At 40.7% G+C, this 18,848-nt stretch overlaps 1 protein-coding gene across 7 annotated transcripts in view; it reads left to right on the top strand.

The window, feature by feature from the left end:
- The window catches only part of CDK19 (cyclin dependent kinase 19), a 205,825-nt gene that overhangs the window by 33,557 nt on the left and 153,420 nt on the right, over window positions 1–18,848 (top strand). For 4 of the 7 annotated variants that reach the window (XM_058435479.1, XM_032156625.2, XM_058435478.1 and 1 more), the window contains one exon: window positions 9,626–9,687. The exons of 2 other annotated variants lie outside the window; for them this stretch is intronic. Coding sequence is in view for 1 of the 5 variants with exons in the window: in XM_032156608.2 (XP_032012499.1) it covers window positions 4,075–4,128; window positions 9,626–9,687 (116 nt within the window). In the remaining 4 variants the exon portion in view is untranslated. Of the gene's footprint in view, window positions 1–4,029; window positions 4,129–9,625; window positions 9,688–18,848 lie in introns of those variants that run through there. One more of the 7 variants, XM_032156608.2, reaches the window with a different exon arrangement.

Here is an 18,848-nt window from a genome sequence, read left to right as displayed (position 1 = left end):
GATGTGCACCACCACGCTCGGCTAACTTTTGTATTTTTAGTGGAGATGGAGTTTCATCATGTTGGCCAGGCTGGTCTCGAACTCCTGACCTCTAGTGATCTGCCTGCCTTGGCTTCCCAAAGTGCTGAAATTATAGGTGTGAGCCATAGCACCCAGCTCAGATATTCTTAGTGTTTTCAAATTTAACTTTATTGTGCTTTTATTTGATGTGGAAATTTGCAACACTTCAAGTAAAGCTATTACACTCCGAAAAGTTGTGCAGCAAATTTAACAAGGGTCCTTGCCCTATATTTGTCTGCTGTTCCTGCACCTACCCAAAGTTAGTACTCTGCATTGTGCTGCCTCCTCCCATGTCATCTCTCAGGCTATGGATGCAAAGTGTCATTTTATTTTATCCTTTTAAAAACATCAGTTACCCTGACCAGAAGGAAAGAATTTAGTATGTTGGTATAATGGTGGGACTGTAGGCCGCAGACTATAGGAATAGTGTGCTGCAGGTGAGCAAGTGAAACTTCATTCTTAGATTAATAATTTATGATAGCTATTAGTGGGAGATAGATTGCTTATATGGAACAGACTCGAGATTATTGTTACATCTTTGTAGTCTATGCAGAGGAAGCAAAATGTATAAAATTGTGGAGGAAAGAACAACAGCAAGTCATTCAGTATGTCTAGAGCAAATACTCAGGATGGAGGTTGGAAATGCATTTGAGAGAGAGGGAGAGCGTGATCATGTGTGCCAAGCTAAAGAATTTGGTGTTTAACCTGATGGAGAAAGGGAGTAATAGATTCCAAGTGGAATAAATTATTTTAGTTCCCAAAATGGAAATAGTGATTTTTTTTTCTGATTGTAAAGGGAATACATGTTTGTCATAACATGCAAACAAGTAATAAAAAAATAGGCAGTGAAAAGTCCCTGTAATCCCATTCACTAGAGATAACCACTGCTTAACAGTTTGCTGTATAGTTTTACAGAGGAGAATTTTGTGATCAGTTTTGCAGCAGTGTGGATGGTGGAAAGGACAAAAGTTGGATGACATTGGAAGTAGATGGCTGTTAGGTCCAAATAGAAATGATGAGGACCTGTTTCTTAGTGGTAACTGTGGGGGTAGAAAAGGTGCACAACTGGGGAAAAGTCCAAGGGATTTATTTAGGAGCTAGGATTCAGTGACCAGTTTGGCAACTGGGTGAAGGACTGATAAGTGGCCAGGATGAGAGTTGATTGGATTTCCCAGAACCTGGGACCAAACTGTGGCATCATTTGAGCAGGCATAAAAGGGACAAATGGCAGTTGTTGCCAGCAGCATAATTTCAGAGTGGAAAGTCTGTCCTTTTGTTCTTATTTTCCTCCTGTGTTTCTGGGTTTATTTAGAAGGGGAGGGTACAAGTAAGAATTCAATTTTGTTTGGACAGATAAAAGCTGTTATATCATGCCCTTTTCTCTAACTAATTCTGTTTCTTTTATTAGTTGAGTATAGCAGGTTTCTTTGAGAAGTTGCTTCTGTTTTGGTGTGTAATTATAGCATTAGCTTTTAAACTTCACAAAGTTTATGTTGGAATCTTTAAATTTTTATTCTGGGGAATTGGGATTGAGGTGGGGTGAGGGAGCCACTTTGGCAAGTTATTGACAGATTCTTTGACTCTAAAGAGCTGATTGTATCTCTGAATAGGTTTTTTTTTTTTTTTTCATTTGAGACAGGGTCTCACTTTGTCACCTAGGCAGTGACATGATCTTGGCTCATCGCAGCTTCTACCTCCTGGGCTCAAGCAATCCTCCCACCTCAGCCTCCTGAGTAGGTGGGACTACTAGGATGTGGCAACACGCCTAGCTAATTTTTGTATTTTTTTGTAGAGATGGGGTTTCACAATGTTGCCCAGACTGGTCTTGAACTCCTGAGCTCAAGCCATCTGCCCGTGTTGGCCTCCCAAAGTGCTAGGATTAGAGGTGTGAGCCACTGCACCCAGCCCGAATCGGGTCTTGCTTTCACCAAGTTCTGCTGTGTTTCTTATTACTGGGACAGGCAACTGTCTGATATAGTTTGGATATTTGTCCCCTCCAAATCTCAGGTTGGAAATTGACCTCCAGTGTTGGAGGTGGGGCCAACTGGGAAGTGTTTGGGTCATGGGGGCAGATCCCTTATGACTGGCTTGGTGCTGTCCTTGGTAATGAGTGAATTCTTGCTCTATCAGTTCCCAGGGAGATCTGGTTGTTCAAAAAGAATCTGGGATATCCCTCCTCTCTCTCTTGCTCCCTCTGTTGCCATGTGACACACTGGCTCCTCTTCCCCTTGTGCCATGATTGAAAGCTTCCTGAGGCCCTCATGAGAAGCAGATGCTGGTGCCATGTTTCTTATATGGCCTGCAGAACCATGCGCCAAATAAAATTCTTTTCTTTATAAATTAGCCAGTTTGAGGTATTCCTTTATAGCAACGCAAAATGGACTAATACACTAATATCTCACACATTTTCTTTCCTTACAACTTTTTGGATGGTTAATCAAGATAATGTGCATAAAGAACTACATAATGCTATGTAGTAGGCACTAAAATACACCGGCTTCTTCTATCTTACCTAAGAACAAACTTGAGATTATAAAAAAATGAAAAGTTAAAATCTCTTTCTTGCATGTTTCATTTTTCCTTTAAAAAATTTTAAAAGTATATCTAAATGCCACCTCCTCTCTGCTTTCTCATCTCTGGAAGATGGGAAATGAGAAATGTCCACGATACTCCTCCTTTGCACTCATAGTACCTTGGAACATTCTTCTTTCAAGCAGCTCATCATTCAGTATTTTAATTGTGCAGTACAATGCCTGGCACATAATTGATCCTCAATAAATATTTGTTGTAGAGATGTCTTGAAATGAGATAAAATGTTCTCCATTGCCTTCTCTTGAACAGCTGAACAACCGTACTGAAAAAAATAGGTTTGTTTATCCACTCAGGAAGCTTGGTTTGTTTTGGAAGAAAAATGGTATTTTGTAGTTAGGAAGTTTAAGTATTACCAACTGTCTTAAAATAAATTTAAATAAAAATAAATAAAATAAAAAAAATTCTGATGTCTTCTGATATATACCTTGATAGGAGATTTTATTTGTGTTGTGATTTGAAATGAAGGCAACAGCGTGACTTTTTTTTTTTTTTTTTGAGACGGGGTGTCACTCTGTTGCCAGGCTGGAGTGCAGTGGTGCGATCTCGGCTCACTGCAACCCTGCCTCCCAGGTTCAAGTGATTCTCCTGCCTCAGTCTCCTGAGCAGCTAGGATTACAGGTGCATGCCACCATGCCCGGCTAATTTTTGTATTTTTGTATTTTTTTTTTTTTTTTTTGAGATGGAGTCTCACTCTGTCGCCCAGGCTGGAGTGCAGTGGCGCCATCTCTACTCACTGCAACCTCCATCTCCTGGGTTCAAGTGATTCTCCTGTCTCAGCTTCCCGAGTAGCTGGGATTACAGACATGTGCCACCATACCCAGCTAATTTTTATATTTTTAGTAGAGACAGGGTTTTGCCATGTTGGCCAGGATGGTCTCGATCTCTTGACCTTGTGATCTGCCTGCCTCGGCCTCCTGAAGTGCTGGGATTACAGGTGTGAGCCATCGCTCCTGGCCTAATTTTTGTATTTTTGTAGAGACAGGGTTTCACCATGTTGGCCAAGCTGTTCTCAAACTCCTGACCTCAAGTAATCCGCCCACCTCAGCCTCTCAAAGTGCTGGGATTACAGGTGTGAGCCACAGCGCCCAGCCTCCTTTAAGTGCTTGAGAATACGAGATTTAAAAAAATTTATTTATTTATTGTAGAGATAGGGTCTTACTGTTTTGCCCAGGGTGGCCTCAAACTCCTGAGTTCAAGTGATCCTCTTGCCTCAGCCTTCCAAAGTGCTGGGATTACAGGTGTGAGGCACCGTGCCCAGCCAAGGTTTTTGAAGTACTTAAGAATGACCATTTCTCTGAACTTCATTTACTCATCTAACATTTATTGAGTTCTTCTTTATGCCCTAGTCTAGACCTTGTGCTAAGGGCTATAGAAAGTCGAAGAGTTACAGATGGTTTCCTATCCTCAAGGCCTTTCACTTTAATGACAGAGGAAGACCAAAACATCTCCACATTGCATTATAGTTTCATAGGAAAGGTAAGCACAAAGGAACATTGTCCATTCATATTTGGTGCATGAGTTTGTTGTTTATGCCTGTGTATAGGGTGAGTGCAGCAGGAAAGCTTTTTGGAGGAGCTGAGACTTGAAGGATACATGGAGAAAGACTGGGGAAAGGCATTTATTCCCAGCAAAGTGTATATACCTGTGCAAAGGCAGGGTGGTATTAGAAGTCTATAATTGGTTCTTTATGGCTGGAGGTAAGGCTGCAGATATGAGCAGAGGTCAAAGGAATCATGAAAGATAAGGAATCATGTGCCAAGATAAGGATTTTGATGATTGTGATTTGTATTTTAGAAAGATCACTGATACAGCAGTGTAAAGGTGGGTTTATTAGATTTAGGTTCACCTACAATACAAAACAGGTGGTCTCAACAAAATAGAGGTATATTTCTCACACTGAAGTCCAGTTTTGGCATGATGACTCTAGGATCATCAAAGACCTGAGTTCCTTCTGTCTGCTTGACTGTGCCTTGGCACAGCTTCCATTACCCTTATTGTCCAGAATGACTGCTGGAGTGCCATCCACCATATCTGAACTTCTAGCTAAGTTCCCTTTAAGTAGCTATCTTGGAAGTGTCTCATCCAATGACTTCCACTTCTAGCTTATTGACCAGTCGTAGCAGCGAGGAAGGCTGGGAAATATACACTTTTACGTGGATACGTGCCACCCAGAATAAAACCATGGTCTGTTCCTAAGGAAGAAAGGGAGAATGGGTGTATACTAGGCAGCCAGTAGTGTTTGCCACAAAGAGGATGGATAATGGAGGTAGGGAGAACAATTTAGTACAATTTACCCAAGTAGTAATACGTGTGATTGCTTACACAAGACTAGTTTGGTTAATAATGCAAGAATTGAAACTCTTTAGTAACTCTGAGTAAAAGCCATTCTGCTGGGAAACCTAGAGGACTCCAGTGGTTATTTTGATAACATAACTGTTTTAGTGGGGCAAAAATTGTACTTTAATTATTTTAACCTTTGAATTAAAAGACTTCCAATTAAACTTTTAGTAAAATTAAATCAGTACTAAAGAGGATTAATGTTTTTAAGAAAGACTGATAGGAATTCCTTTTTAAAAAACGTGTATAGTATGATTTTTAAAAACTATATGATGATATACATTAAACGGGTTTACAGTGGTTTTTTGGGAGATGAAATAATTTCATTTTTCTTCTTTGCAATTCCCTTTTTAGATTTTCTATACTTAGCACATGTTACTTTTTAAAAAATTGTGATAAAATACACATAACAAGAAATTTACCATCTTAACTATTTTTAGGTATACAGTTCAGTGGCATTGAGTACATTCATATTGTTGTGCTACCATCACCACCATCCATCCACAGACCTCTTTCATCTTACAAATCTGAAACTCTGGACCTATTAAAGAATAAGTCCCCATTCTCCCCTTCCCCCAGCACATGGCAACCACATTCTGCTTTCTGTCTCTATGAATTTGACTACTGTACCTACCTCATGTACATGGGATCTATAGTGTTTGTCCTTTTGTGAGGGCTTATTTGACCTAGCATAATGCCTTCAAGCTTGTTGTAGCATGTGTCAGAATTTCCCTTCTTTTTATGGCTAATATTCTGTTAGATGTATATGCTACCAATTGTTTATCCACTCATCCGTTAAGGGAAGCTTGGATTGTTTCCACATTTTGACTGCTGTGAATAATGGTGCTACAAACATGGGTATAGAAGTATCTCCTTGAGTCCCTGCTTTTCGTTTTTTTGACTCCATACCCAGAAGTGGAACTGCTGGATCATATGGTAATTCTCTGTTTAATTTTTTTTGATGAGCCGCTATACTATTTTCCATAGCAACTGCATCATTTTATGCTCCTGCCAACAGTACACAAGGGTTCCAGTTTTTCTGTGTCCTCACCGACACTTGTTATTTTATTTTATTTTTTAGTTTTTCCTTTTTTAGTTTTTTGATAGTAGCCATCATAAGGTATGAGGTTGTATCTTATTGTATTGAGATTTTAAAGTTTACAAAATGTTTGAGTGAGTTATGTAATCAAATGACAGCAAGTTTAAAAAACTGAAATACTTAGTCTTGCTACTCTTACACCAATATTATTTGTTTTTTGGATATATTGATTTTAAATTTTAAGGCCTTTTGTTTTGAAGAAGTTCTAATTCTTCTTTTAGTTTCATATCAAACATTTCTCATTTTGTTACATATTTTATACAACATTTTAATTGGAATTTTCTGAGAAAATGTTGCATATGCTGAGGAATATATAGCATGATTGAATACTTGAGAACACGTGTAATTGTTTGGCTTCTTACATATAGATAGATGCTGGGTTGTATGATTTTAATTTCATAGGCTGGATGATGTGGTGATGAAGAACATGTTTCTGGGAGTGGTCTGGGTTTGACTTGCCACTTCTGGCTGCATGCTTTTGGGCAAGTTTCTTAAATTCCCTGTGTCTCATTTCTTCATCTTTAAAGTATAATAGTACCTATCTCAGAGTTTTGAAGACCAAATGAGTTAGTGCTTGTACAACTCTTAGAACTGTGCCTGGCACATCAAACATTCTATTATGTAAGCCTTTGCTGCTATTATTGTTTTAATGGATGGGAATTTATCTCTTTAGTTTTCAGGATTATATGTAATGTTCAAGTAGTCAGTGTGTTTCGACATAGTATGTCAAATGCACTTAACTTAGAATGTCACAAGCACTGCTTTAGAGGAGGGTGCAGTCTAGAAGGCTGTTTTGGGAATTAAGAGAAGATACAGCTGAGGCTGTGCATATTGCTAAATTAGTAATTTGATATAATTATCTCTTGGGGACTGTGCTCTTCTGGCTGCCATTTAGCTTTGACAACTAACTATTCTAGGCTCTTTTGGCCAGCTCAAACTTTTGATTGCTTCTTTGGGCTTCCTCACACAGCTCCCCAGATTATTTGGCTGGGCAAATAATATTTTTCTCTGGTTCTTTTTTTTTTTTTTTTGAGACAGAGTTTCAGTCTTGTTGCCCAGGCTGGAGTGCAATGGCGCGATCTCGGCTCACTGCAACCTCCACCTCCCAGGTTCAAGCGATTCACCTGTCTCAGCCTCTTGAGCAGCTGGGATTACAGTTGCACGCCACCGTGCCCAGCTGATTTTTGTATTTTTAGTAGAGACGAGTTTTTGTCTTGTTGGCCAGGCTGCTCTTGAACTCCTGACCTCAGGTGATCCACCTGCCTCAGTCTCGCAAAGTGCTGAGATTACAGGCATGAGCCACTGCGCCCGGCTATTTTCTCTGGTTCTTAGTTAACAACTTTTGTTAAGTCGCTAATTTAAATAGAATGCACTGGCTTAAGTTTTTGCATAAAATAGCACTCTGTGATTTATAACATTTTTAAAAACCTTGTTTCACTGATATTCAGTATAAATCTGAGAGATGGTGAAGGTGTCCTCATTGAACAACTCTGGTTATACTGAGGGATTAAGTGCCTGATGTCACAAAGCAATTAAATGAGCTACCTTGGATTTGAACTCAAGTCACCTGGCTTCAGGGCCAGTGTTTTAAAATGCTGTTTTTTCCTTGACGTGTCATCAGGTTTTAAGACAATACTTTGTTCCTTCTTTCCTAATTATTTGATGATACTTTTAAAGATTTCTAAATATTCCATAAAGATAATATGCCTCTCTCTTTTAAATTTAACAGCTGATAAAATTTATCTGATTCATTTTTCTCATACATCAGCTATATTTTGTAGTCTTTTATCCCTATTACCAGAAAAGAATGAAATAAAATCTGAGATCAAATATTTTACCTGATTAAATCCTTAATTTTTTACATGAATGTTTTCTGAAAAGCCTTTCATGTTTCATGATTATTTTTATTTTGATATTGGAACAAGGTAGATTTCTCTCCCATACTGCCTAGCATATGTAGTACCTTGCTTATTTCAACATTACTGTCAGAATTAAATTAAATTTTGCCACTAGAATAGCTTTACAGTGCTACTTTCTCCTTTTTTCTTTTACGTTGTCCTCTTCTAGGTCTGTTTTTAATTGCTTTTCTCTGATATTCCCAGTAATTTCTGGTTCTAAGAAGAGAATGTACCTTGAGCTGCAGGGTTTGCCATTCTCTATTTTGTGAAGTGTATTTTTCCACCTAATTTCTTTTATTTTTTCTTTTCTTTCTTTTTTTGAGATGGATTCTCGCCCTGTTGCCAGGCTGGAGTGCAGTGGCGCAATCTTGGTTCACTGCAACCTCCGCCTCCGGGGTTCAGGCAATTTTCCTGCCTCAGCCTCCCGAGTAGCTGGGACTACAGGCGCGTGCCACCACACCCAGCTAATTTTTGTATTTTTAGTAGAGACGGGGTTTCACCATGTTGGCCAGGATGGTCTCGATCTCTTGACCTTGTGATCTGCCTGCCTCGGCCTCCCGAAGTGCTGGGATTACAGGTGTGAGCCACCGTGCCCAGCCTATTTTTGATTTCTTTTGAAATAGTGTCTTGCTCTGTTGCCCAGGCTGGAGTGTAGTGGTGTGATCAGGACTCACTACAGCCCCAACCTCCTGGACTCAGGTGATCCTCCCACCTCAGCCTCCCAAGTAGCTGGGACTACAGGTGTGCACTGCCATGTCCAGCTAGTTTTTGTATTTTTAGTAGAGATGGGGTTTCTCCCTGTTGTCCATGCTGGTATGCTGGTCTTGAACTTCTGAGCACAAGCAATCCACCAGCCTTGGCTTCCCAAAGTGATGGGATTACAGGCATAACCCACCGTGCCCAGACTTTAATTTGTTTTATATTCTTTATATAATTGTCCCTTTATCTGTGGTTTTGCTTTCTGCTGTTTTAGTTACTGACTTGTGGTCTGAAAATATTAAATAGAAAATTCCAGAAATAAAGATTTCATGTTTCAAATTGTACCCATTTTGAGTAGTGTGATGAAATCTTATGCTGTCCAGCACTGTCTTCCTCTGTCCCTTTGGGGATATGAATCATCCCTTTGTCCAGTATATCCATGCTATAGACACTACCTGTCACTTAGTAGCCATTTTAGTTAACAGATTAAAAAACAGCGTGTATAGGGTGTCTGGTACTATCCCAGATTTCAGGCAGCTACTGGGGGTCTTGGAACGTATCCCCCATGGATAAGGGGGGGACTACTGTATATGTATTGGCTCTCTCACATAATTTAAAAAGTTGAATTGTTACTTTCAGTGTATATAAATTCAAACTTTATTACTGCATTAGTTTTTTCAGTAGTATAAATTGGTTCTTTTGGTAAGAATATAATTAGTTAAGGCTCAACTTTTGGTCTTTTCATACAATAAGCTGCATTATATATAATTAATTGTGAATGTTACCTATATATTGTTGATATGCTCATTGTCAAATCTGAAGTCTGAGTTCCTTGGCAGATATGTAGACTTGTGATAGGCATTTGGCATTTTATGTTTTGGGCAGTGTAACTTTAAATCTACATAAACTTCTCTGCCTTTTGCCTCTGCTGTGTTCATAGATTCCAGGAGGGCTTCGTGTATGGACCTCAAGCGTTGGAGGTAGCAGACTTTTCAGCAGAAGGTAAAGCAGAGTATTGCCTTCTGGTGTCATTGTGTGTGTGTGCTGGGGTGGGTATGTGACAGGTGAGAGCTTTTCACAAGTGTAATCACTAAGTACTTTATAATGATGCATTAAATGATTCACTTTCATAAAATTTAAAACCAAGATAATACCTGTACAATTTTATTCAGTATTACTAAAATTCATTAAAAAAGTAAGATTTAGATAGAACTAAAGACTCTAAGTTTCACTTTCTTTGCCATTAAGAAATAGTAGGAGTGAGTAGGAAAACAGAGCATTAGTATAATGTATGCGATATACCATGTAATTTTCTCAGACCTAGCTTTACTCTGATTTCTTCTTGAGAACTTGTCCAAGTCATAATTCATATGCTGCTCCTTTTACTGAAACATTGCTTCACAATAGAGGGGCAGCCTAATCCATGACTCATGACTGGAAGATAGGCATTCTTGCTATAGGTCCCATTTGCCAGAAATGTTAGTTTCCAATATGCTAGTTACCTGTCTCTTGATAACTTGTTTTTTTTTTGGTTTTTTTTTTTTTGAGACAGAGTCTCGCTCTGTTGCCAGGCTGGAGTGCAGTGGTGCGATCTTGGCTCACTGCAACGTCCACCTCCTGGGTTCAAGTGATTGTCCTGCCTCAGCCTCCCAAGTAGCTGGACCTACAGACATGCACCATCACGCCCAGCTAATTTTTGTATTTTTATTAGAGATGGGGTTTCACCATGTTGGCCAGGATGGTCTTGATCTCTTGACCTCGTGATCTGCCCACAGTTAGTTCTCATCCCACACACTTGTAAAATACGTTTTTATAGAGACCTTTTTTTTTTTTTTTTTTTTTTTTAAGAGATGGGGTTTCCCCATGTTGCCCAGGCTGGTCTTGAGCCCCTGGGCTCAAGCGATCTGCCCGCCTTAGCCTCCCAAAGTGCTAAGATTATAGGCATCAGCCACCACGCCCTGCTATGGAGACCTTTTTAATGAGTCTTTTTTTTTTTGGGACAGGGACTCACTGTTTCCCAGCCTTGAGTGCAGTGGTGCCATCACAACTCATTGTGGCTTTGACCTCCCAGGCCTAAGCAATCCTCCCACTTCAGCCTCCCAAGTAGCTGGGACCACAGGCTCACGCCACCACACCTGACTACTTTTTAAGTTATTTGTAGAGACAGGGTCTTGCTTTATTGCCCAGGCTGTCTGGAACTTGTGGCCTCAAACAACCCTCCTGCCTTGGCCCCCCAAAATGTTGGAATTACAAGTATAGCCACTGCCTGGTGGAGTCACTTTTTATGGTGTGACTAGAGATCAGAAATTCTGACATATGTACTTTACCTGGGTAATGCTTTAAAAAAAAAAAAAGAAAACATTTTGCTATTTATGTGCCAGATATTATAGATGTTACTTTCTGTGAACTTAACCGTTTATGAACTTTCTTCACATGATACTTGAAGAGTTTTTTTTTTTTTTTTAGAAAGAGATCTATAGCAGCTAACAATGTACTCTTAGACATAAAGTTAGTAATGTGACTAGTTTTTAGATAGATTCTGAATGGGAATCAGAGGAATGGTTTTCTTATGGAGTTGTTTAGATATCAAGTAAGTGTGATATGGTTTGGCTCTGTGTTCCCACCCATATCTCCTCATCTTGAATTGTACTCCTATAATTCCCACGTGTTGTGGGAGGGACTCGGTGGGAGATAATTTGAATTAAGGGGGCAGTTTCCCCCCTACTGCTCTCATGGTAGTGAATAAGTCTCATGAGATCTGATGGTTTTATCAGGGGTTTCCATTTTGGGATCCTTCTCATTTTCTCTTGCTGCCGCCATGTAAGAAGTGCCTTTTGCCTCCCGCTGTAATACTGAGGCCTCCCCAGCCGTGTGGAACTGTAAGTCCAATTAAACCTCTTTTTCTTCCCAGTCTCAGGTATGTCTTTATCAACAGTGTGAAAACGGACTAATATAGTAAGTTGGTACCAGTAGAGTGGGGTGCTGCTTAAAAGATACCTGAAAATGTGGAAGTGACTTTGGCAGAGGTTGGAACAGTTTGAAGGGCTCAGAAGAAGATAGGAAAATGTGGCGAAGTTTGGAATTTCCTAGAGACTTGTTGAGTGGCTTTGCCCAAGATGCTGATAGCGATATGGACAAGGTCCAGGCTGAGGTGGTCTCAAATGGAGATGAGGAACTTGTTGGGAACTGGAGCGAAGGTGACTCTTGTTATGTTTTAGCAAAGAGACTGGTGGCATTTTGCCCCTGCCCTAGAGATTTGTGGAACTTTGAACTTGAGAAAGATTATTTAGGGTATCAGGCGGAAGAAATTTCTAAGCAGCAAAGCATTCGAGAGGTGACTCGGATGTTGTTAAAGGCATTCAGTTTTACAAGGGAAGCAGAGCATAAGAGGTTGGAAAATTTGCAGCCTGACAATGTTATGGAAAAGAAAAACCCAGAAAATGGGAGCCAGCTATAAAAATGTGCATAAGTAACAAGGAGCAGAATGTTAATTCCCAAGACAATGAGGAAAATGTCTCCAGAGCATGTCAGAGATCTTCAAGGCAGCCTCTCCCATCACAGTCCTGGAGGCATAGGAGAAAATGGTTTCGTGGGCTGGGCCAGGGGTCCCTGTACTGTATGAAGTCTAGGGACTTGGTACCCTGCATCCCAGTCACTCCAGCTGTGACTAAAAGTGGCCAAGGTGCAGTTCAGGCTGTTGCTTCAGAGGGTGGAAGCCCCAAGCCTTGGCAGGTTCCATGTGGTGTTGAGCCTGTGGGTGCACAGAAGTCAAGAACTGAGGTTTGGGAACCTCCGTCTAGATTTCAGAAGATGTATGGAAATGCTGGATGCCAAGGCAAAAGTTTGCTGCAGGGGCGAGGCCCTCATGGAGAACCTCTGTTAGGGCAGTGCAGAAGGGAAATGTGGGATTGGAGCCCCCACACACAGCCCCTAGTGGGGCACCAGCTAGTGGAGCTGTGAGAAGACCTCCAGACCCCAGAATGGTAGATCCACTGACAGCTTGCACCATGCACCTGGAAAAGCTGCAGACACTCAACACCAGCCCGTGAAAGCAACCAGCCCGTGAAAGCAGCCAGGAGGGGGGCTATACCCTGCAAAGCCACAAGGTTCGAGCTGCCCAAGACCATGGGAACCCACCTCTCACATCAGTGTGACCTGGATGTGAGACCTCGAGTCAAAGGAGATCATTTTGGAGCTTTAAAATTTGACCGCTCTGCTGGATTTTGAATTTGCATGGGCCCGTAACCCCTTTGTTTTGGCCAATTTCTCCCTTTGGAATGCCTGTATTTACCCAATTCCTGTACCCCATTGTATCTAGGAAGTGACTAGCTTGCTTTTGATTTTACAGGCTCATAGGTGGAAGGGACTTACCTTGTCTTGGATGAGACTTTGGACTGTGGACTTTTGGGTTAATGCTGAAATGAGTTAAGACTTTGGGGGACTGTTGGGAAGGCATGATTGGTTTTGAAATGTGAGGACATGAGATTTGGAGGGGTCAGGAGTGGAATGATATGGTTTGGCTCTGTGTCCCCATCCAAATCTCATCTTGAATTCTACAACCATAATTCCCACGTGTTGTGGGATGGAGCCAGTGGGAGACAATTTGAATCATGGGAGCAGTTTCCCCCATACTATTCTTGTGGTAGTGAATAAGTCTCATGAGATCTGATGGTTTTATCAGGGGTTTCTGCTTTTGCATCCTTCTCATTTTCTCTTGCTGCCGCCATGTAAGAAGTGCCTTTCGCCTCCCGCTATGATTCTGAGGCCTCCCCAGCCATGTGGAACTGTAAGTCCAATTAAACCTCTTTTTCTTCCCAATCTTGGGTATGTCTTTATCAGCAGCATGAAAATGGACTAATACAAAGTAGCTGCATATTATATCTTATATTTAGGATATACACCTTATGTGAAGTTGGATAGTATGTATTTATGAAATCTCTACTGTGTTCCCAACACAGGAACACACCATTTTACAATGAACCAAGTTTCACTATTCTTTCACTTCCTCCTATTCAGAGAAGCTATTTTTCTTAACTAGAAGAGATAGGTGAATTTCAGGCTATTTATTGGGGTAAGCTACGATTTTACTTCCCAAACCCTTTTGCCTTTATTTTACTTTTTTCAGTGGCTATTTTGAGGATATTTTCTCTTTACCAATAATAGATTGGAAGCAATTTAAAGCCTTTCGTACATTTGCAGGCTAGTTGGCCATTTTCATCACTGTTGAATTATGCATTCTTATATTTGTTTAGCTAATCTGACTGTGGTGTATTTTGCTACCAGTTGAGAATCTCAATAGATTATCTGTATCAAGACATAGGAAGACTCCTCACCCAGCTCCCAACTCCACCTCAGTTTCTATGAGAAAGATGAGATTAAATGGATGGTTATGAAAATATTTAAAAAAATTAATTGACTATTTTCTTGAGCAGTTTTAGGTTTACAGAAAACCTGGAGTAGAAAGTAAAGTTCCCATATACCACCCCCTGCTCCCCAGTTTTCCCTATTATTATTATTATTATTATTATTTTTTGAGATGGAGTCTCGCTGTCTCACCCAGGCTAGAGTGCAGTGGCGCCATCCCAGCTCACTGCAACCTCCAGCTCCCAGGTTCAAGCGATTCTCCTGCCTCAGCCTCTCTAGTAGCTGGGATTACAGGCATGTGCCACTATGCCCGGCTAATTTTTGTATTTTTAGTAGAGACAGGGTTTCACCATGGTGGCCAGGCTGGTCTCGAACTCCGGACCTCAGATGATCCACCTGCGTCAGCCTCCCAAAGTGCTGAGATTACAGGTGTGAGCCATGTGCCTGGCCAATTTTTCCTATTATTAACATGTTGCTTTACTGAGACACATTTGTTACAATTGATAATTCGATATTGTTGCATTATTGTTAGCTAAAGTTCATAGTTTACATTAGGGTTTTGTTTTTTCTTTGAGACAGAGTCTCTCTGTCACACAGTCTGGAATGCAGTGGTACAGTCTTGGCTTACTGCAACCTCTGCCTCTGGGGTTCAAGCAATTCTTCTGCCTTAGCCTCCCGAGTAGCTGAGACTACAGGCACATGCCACCATGCCAGGCTAATTTTTCTGTATTTTTAGTAGAGATGGGGTTTTGTCATGTTGGCCAGGCTGGTCTCAAACTCCTGACCTCAGGTGATCCACCTACCTTGGACCCCCAAAGTGCTGGGATTACAGGCTTGAGCCACCATGCCTGGCCTTCATTAGGGTTTGCTGTCTATACATTAGGTATATTCTATGGGTTTTGATAAATGTGTAATGATATGTATTTAACCATTACAGTATCATACGGAGTAGCTCACTGCCCTAAACATCACCTGTGCTACACCTTTTCATCCCTGGTTCCCTCCCTGCAAGCCCCTGACAACCACTGATCTTTTTCTGTCTCTACAGTTTTGCCTTTTCCAAAATGTCATGGAGTTGAGTATGTAGCTTTTTCAGGTTGGTTTCTTGTACTTTGTAATATGCATTTAAGATTCCTCCATATCTTTTCATGGCTTGATAGCTCATTTCTTTTTAGTGCTGAATAATGTTCTATTTCTGGATGTATCAAGTTTATCCATTCACCTACTGAAGGATATCTTGGTTGCTTCCAGCTTTTGGCAATTATGAGTAAAGCTGCTATAAACATTTGTATGCAGGTTTTTCTTTAGACATGTTTTCATCTTCTTTGGGTAAATACCAAGGAGTGCAACTGCTGGATCACGTGGCACGAGTATGTTTAGTTTTGTAAGAAACTGCCAAACTGTCTTCCAAAGTGGCTGTACTATTTTGCATTCCCACCAGCAATGAACGAGCATTCCTATTGCTCCACATCCTTGTCAGCATTTGATGTTGTCAGTGTTTTGGATTTTAGCCATGCTAATGGGTGTGCAGTGGTGTTGTTTTAATTTGCAACCTCTAATGACATGAGAGTTGAACATCTTTTCATGTGTCCTATTTCCCATCTGCATTTCTTCTTTGGTGAGGTGTCCTTTCAGATCTTTTGCTCATTTTTTAATTGAGTTGTTTCTTTTTCTTTTTCTTTTCTTTTCAGAGCTCCTCTCAAGAAAGGAGGGCTGTCTGTTTTCTTATTGTTGAGTTTTAAGAGTTCTTTGTTTATTTCTGATACCACTTCTTTATCAGATATGTGTTTTGCAATTATTTTTCTCCCAGTCAATGGCTTGTATTTTTACCTTCTTGAAAATATCTTTCACAAAGCAAAAGTTTTAGTTTTACTCAAGTCTAACTTCCCAAATTTAAAAAATATTTTTAATTGATGTATAATGATTGTACATGTGATACTCCAGTACATGTATACAATGTGTAATGATCAAATCAGGATAATTAGCATATTCATTGCCTCAAACATTTATCATTTATTTGTGTTGGGAACATTCAAAATTCTCTCTTCTTGGCCGGGTGCTGTGACTCACACTAGTAATCCCAGCACTTTGGGAGGCTGAGGATCGTGGATCACCTGAGGTCAGGAGTTCGAGACCAGCCTGGCCAACATGGTGAAACCCTATCTCTACTAAAAATACAAAAAATTAGCCAGGCATGGTGACGTATGCCTGTAGTCCCAGTTACTTGGGAGGCTAAAGTGAGATAATTGCTTGAACCTGGGAGGCAGAGGTTTTTGGCCAGGCTGGTCTCGAACTCCTGACCTCAGGTGATCTGCCCACCTCAGCCTCCCAAAGTGCTGGGTTTACAGGCTTGAGCCACTGTGCCTGGCCAATTATTCTTAACTATAGTCACTCAACTGTGCTATGGAACACCAGAACTTATTTCTCCTATCTGTGATTTTGTACCTATTAACCAACCTCTCTTTTTCTCCCCATCCCCTGGCCTTTCCCAGCCTCTGGTAACCACTGTTCTACTTGGTACTTCCATGAGGTTAACTTTTTTTTTTCCTGTTTGTTTATTTATTTATTTATTTATTTATTTATTTATTTATTTATGAGGCAGAGTCTCACTCTGTCGCCCAGGCTGGAGTGTAGCGGCGCAATCTTGGCTCACTGCAACCTCCACCTTCTGATTCAAATGATTCTCTTGTCTCAGCCTCCCGAGTAACTGGGACTAGAGACACGCACCACAATGCCTGGCTTATTTTTGTATGTTTAGTAGAGACAAAGTTTCACCATGTTGGCCAGGCTGATGTCGAACTCATGACCTCGGTGATCTGCCTACCTCGGCCTCCCAAAGTGCTGTGATTACAGGCGTGAGCCACCATGCCCGGCTTTATTTGTTTATTTTCTTAGAGACAGGGTCTCACTATATTGCCCAGGCTGGTCTGGAACTCCTGGGCTCAAGCAGTCTTCCTGCCTCAGCCTCCCAAAGTGCTGGGATTACAGGCATGAGCCAATTCACTCGGTAGGATCAACTTTTTGTACTCTTACACATAAGTGAAAACGTGGTATTTGTCTTTCTACACATTGCATATTTTACTTAAAATAATGCCCTGCAGGGTCAATGATGCTGCAAATGACAGGATTTCTTTTTTCTTTCTTTTTTTTTTGAGACAGAGTCTCACTCTGTTGCCCAGGGTGGAGTGCAGTGGTGTGATCTGGGCTCACTGGAACCTCTGTCCCCTGGTTTCGAAGGATTCTCCTGCCTCAGTCTCCTGAGTAGCTTGGATAACAGGGGCCTGCCACCACACCCAGATAATTTCTTTTGTATTTTTAGTAGAGATGGGGTTTCACCACATTGGCCAGGGTGGTCCTGCACCCCGATGTCAAGTGATCCATCTGCCTTGGCCTCCCAAAGTGCGGGGATTACAGGTGTAAGCCACCATGCCTGGCCTGCAAATGACAGGATTTCATTCATTTGTAGCTGAATAATTTTCCATTATATATATATATATGCCACATTTTCTTTATCCATTCATCTCTTGAAGGATGTTTAGGTTGATTCCTTATCTTCAGTATTGTGAATAGTGCTGCAATAAACATAGGAGTGCAGCTATCTCTTTGACATACTGATTCTCTTTCCTTTGGATATATACCAAGTAGTGGGATTGCTGGATCATATGGTATTTCTATTTTTAGTTTTTTGAGGAATGTTCATACTGTTTTCCATAATGGCTATATTTACATTCTCACCAACAGTATATAAGAGTTCCCCTTTCTCTGCCTCCTTGCCAACATTTGTTATTTTCTCTTTTTGATAATAGCCATTTTAAACTGGTGTGAGATGATATATATCATTGGGGTTTTGCATTTCTCTGATAATGAGTGATGTTGAACATTTTTCATATACCTGTTCATCATTTGTGTATCTTTCCTTGAGAAATGTCTATTCAGATCATTTACCTATTTTTAATTGGATTTGGGTATTAAATCCTTCAGTTCTCCCCATGTTATATTTATATAATATTCCCTTCCCCACCCCTCCTCGTCTTTTTTTTTTTTTTTTTTTTTTTGAGATGGAGTCTTGCTCCATCACCAGGCTGGAGTGCAGTAGTGAGATCTCGACTCACTGCAGGCTCCGCCTCCCGGGTTCAAGCGATTCTCCTGCCTCAGCCTCCCAAGTAGCTGGGACTACAGGCACGTGCCACCACACCCAGCTAAGTTTTTGTATTTTTAGTAGAGACGGGGTTTCACCATGTTGTTGGGCAGGATGGTCTCAATCTCCTGACCTCGTGATCCACCCGCCTCGGCCTCCCAAAGTGCTGGAATTACAGGCATGAGCCACCGCATCTGACCTGTCCTCTTCTTTTTGTTGATATGGATTCTCACTCTGTCACCCAGGCTGGAGTGCAGTGGCGTGATCATAGCTAATTGCAGCCTCAACCTCCAGGGCTCAAGTGATCCTTCTTCCTAAAATGTCAAAAATTTTTAATTTTTTGTAGAGACATGGTCCTGCTTGTTGCCTAGGCTGGTCTCAAACTCCTGGATTCAAGCAATTCTCCCACTTCAGCCTTCCAAAGTGTTGAGATTATAGGTGTGAGCCACCATGCCTGGCTCTTTTTATTTTCTTTAAAGTGTCTTTCACAGAGCCTTGAGTTTTTCATTTTAGTCAAGTCCCACTTCCCAAATTAAAAAAAAAAAAAAGAATTGTGTTTTAGTATTGTAAACCCAAGGTCATCTAGGTTTTCTTCTATGTTATCCCCTAAAATTTTTATTTATTTATTTATTTATTTATTTATTTATTTATTTATTTATTT

The sequence above is a fragment of the Hylobates moloch genome, unplaced genomic scaffold (assembly GCF_009828535.3).
Source record: "Hylobates moloch isolate HMO894 unplaced genomic scaffold, HMol_V3 SCAFFOLD_2, whole genome shotgun sequence".
Lineage (NCBI taxonomy): Eukaryota > Metazoa > Chordata > Mammalia > Primates > Hylobatidae > Hylobates > Hylobates moloch.
The sequence above is the reverse complement of the archived record's forward strand: the minus strand, read 5'-3'. Positions and strand labels throughout refer to the sequence as shown.